Source organism: Austrofundulus limnaeus, unplaced genomic scaffold, assembly GCF_001266775.1.
Source record: "Austrofundulus limnaeus strain Quisiro unplaced genomic scaffold, Austrofundulus_limnaeus-1.0 Scaffold954, whole genome shotgun sequence".
In the NCBI taxonomy this organism is placed as follows: Eukaryota; Metazoa; Chordata; class Actinopteri; order Cyprinodontiformes; family Rivulidae; genus Austrofundulus; species Austrofundulus limnaeus.
In genome coordinates, this window is record NW_013953356.1 from 114,019 (window position 1) to 115,482 (window position 1,464).

A 1,464-nucleotide genomic window follows, 5' to 3' on the forward strand; every position below is an offset into this window, starting at 1 on the left:
CTACAAACATGGCCGAACGGGGTGGAGTCGAACGCTCAGTGACCTGGAAGGGGCGGGGAATGAAATATCTCATTTATATTTAAAGAGACCAAATTTTAGGTTTCACAAACGTTTCAAATCCTTTAAGATTTTAAATACTTTCCCTCTTAGTGATGTTAGACTGAATGTTCAAAGATAATGTTTTTATGAGCCCTATACATAATCAGTAAAATCTTATAATCAAACAACTCATAAAATGTTTATAATTTAAATTCATGAAATAATATATTTGATGGGTGAATTTTGATGATTATAACTAACTAATGAAAATCCCAAATTCAGAAAACTGAAAACTCAGAAAATTAGAATATTGTGAAAAGGTTTAATATTAAAGGTGTCACACTCTATTCAGCTAATTAACTCAAAACACCTGCAAAGATCTCTCAGTGGTCTCTCAGTCTTGTTCTGTAGGCTACATAATCATGGGAAGACTGCTGACTTGACACTTGTCCAAAAGATGACCATTGACACCTTGCAAGACACAAAAGGTCACTGCTAAAGAGTCTGGTTGTTCACAGAGCTCTGTGTCCAAACACATTAACAGAGAGGTGAAGGGAGGGAAAAGATGCATTAGAGATTAAAAAAGATAGAAACAGAAGAAAATAGAGTGAATAACAATGTAGATGTTTCATGTTWATGTACTGGCACCTTCATGAGCAGTATCATCTGTTGTAAATTTTGTGTTGCATGTCTACTTATGTATAATATTGTAAGTGTAGAAAAGAGTGTGTGTGTGTGTTTGTTACAGGTGATATTTTTAGCTGTCATGCTGTGGACAATCCAAAGCCCCAGGCAGAGCTGGCCATGCTGAAACAATACGGCCCTGATGTTCCTGAAGCTACTCTACAGAAACTGGTGGCTGCGTTTGGAGAGCTGAGGTCCATGGCAGATCAGGGCACCATCTCCTACCCCTACTCCACTCGAGAGGTGGTCAACATCGTTAAACACCTGCAGGTAAAATGAATCAAGATGACATCTTAAAATACACTGTTACACATCAAGGTGATATGTGCAAATGGAGGTTTTCACATTACGTGCATTAATAAAACACCTCTAACTCAGACTTAGACACCTTCTGGTTGTGTTTTCTGAATGGATCAAGACAGCAGGGGTGGTCGAAGCCATCCCGCCCCTGTTGCATCTTTTTTATGTAAAGCAAGGTGRTAACMGAGCAGAAACATTYAATACACACATRGACAAAWTTGYTGGTACCKCTTATTTAATGAMGAMAAAACCYACAATGGTCACAGAAATTACTAGAATCTGTAGGGGTCACCTCGAGTGAAGAAACAAGATTTACTGCCTCGAAGCAGGCCTCGGACAGGCCTGACGAGAAGACAGGAACTCTGTCACAAACTGAACTCTATTTAGGCCATGACAGGTCATTCTAACCGTGGAAGAGAACCCCTCAGTTCTCTTAATCAG

General features: G+C 39.2%; 1 protein-coding gene across 1 annotated transcript in view; it reads left to right on the plus strand.

Moving 5' to 3' along the window:
• Nucleotides 1-1,464, plus strand: part of vwa8 (von Willebrand factor A domain containing 8) — a gene marked incomplete at both ends in the record, with an annotated part of 104,173 nt that overhangs the window by 61,302 nt on the left and 41,407 nt on the right. The window contains 1 exon segment of the mRNA XM_014029805.1: nt 788-993. Within this exon segment, the coding sequence (XP_013885259.1) occupies nt 788-993 (206 nt within the window).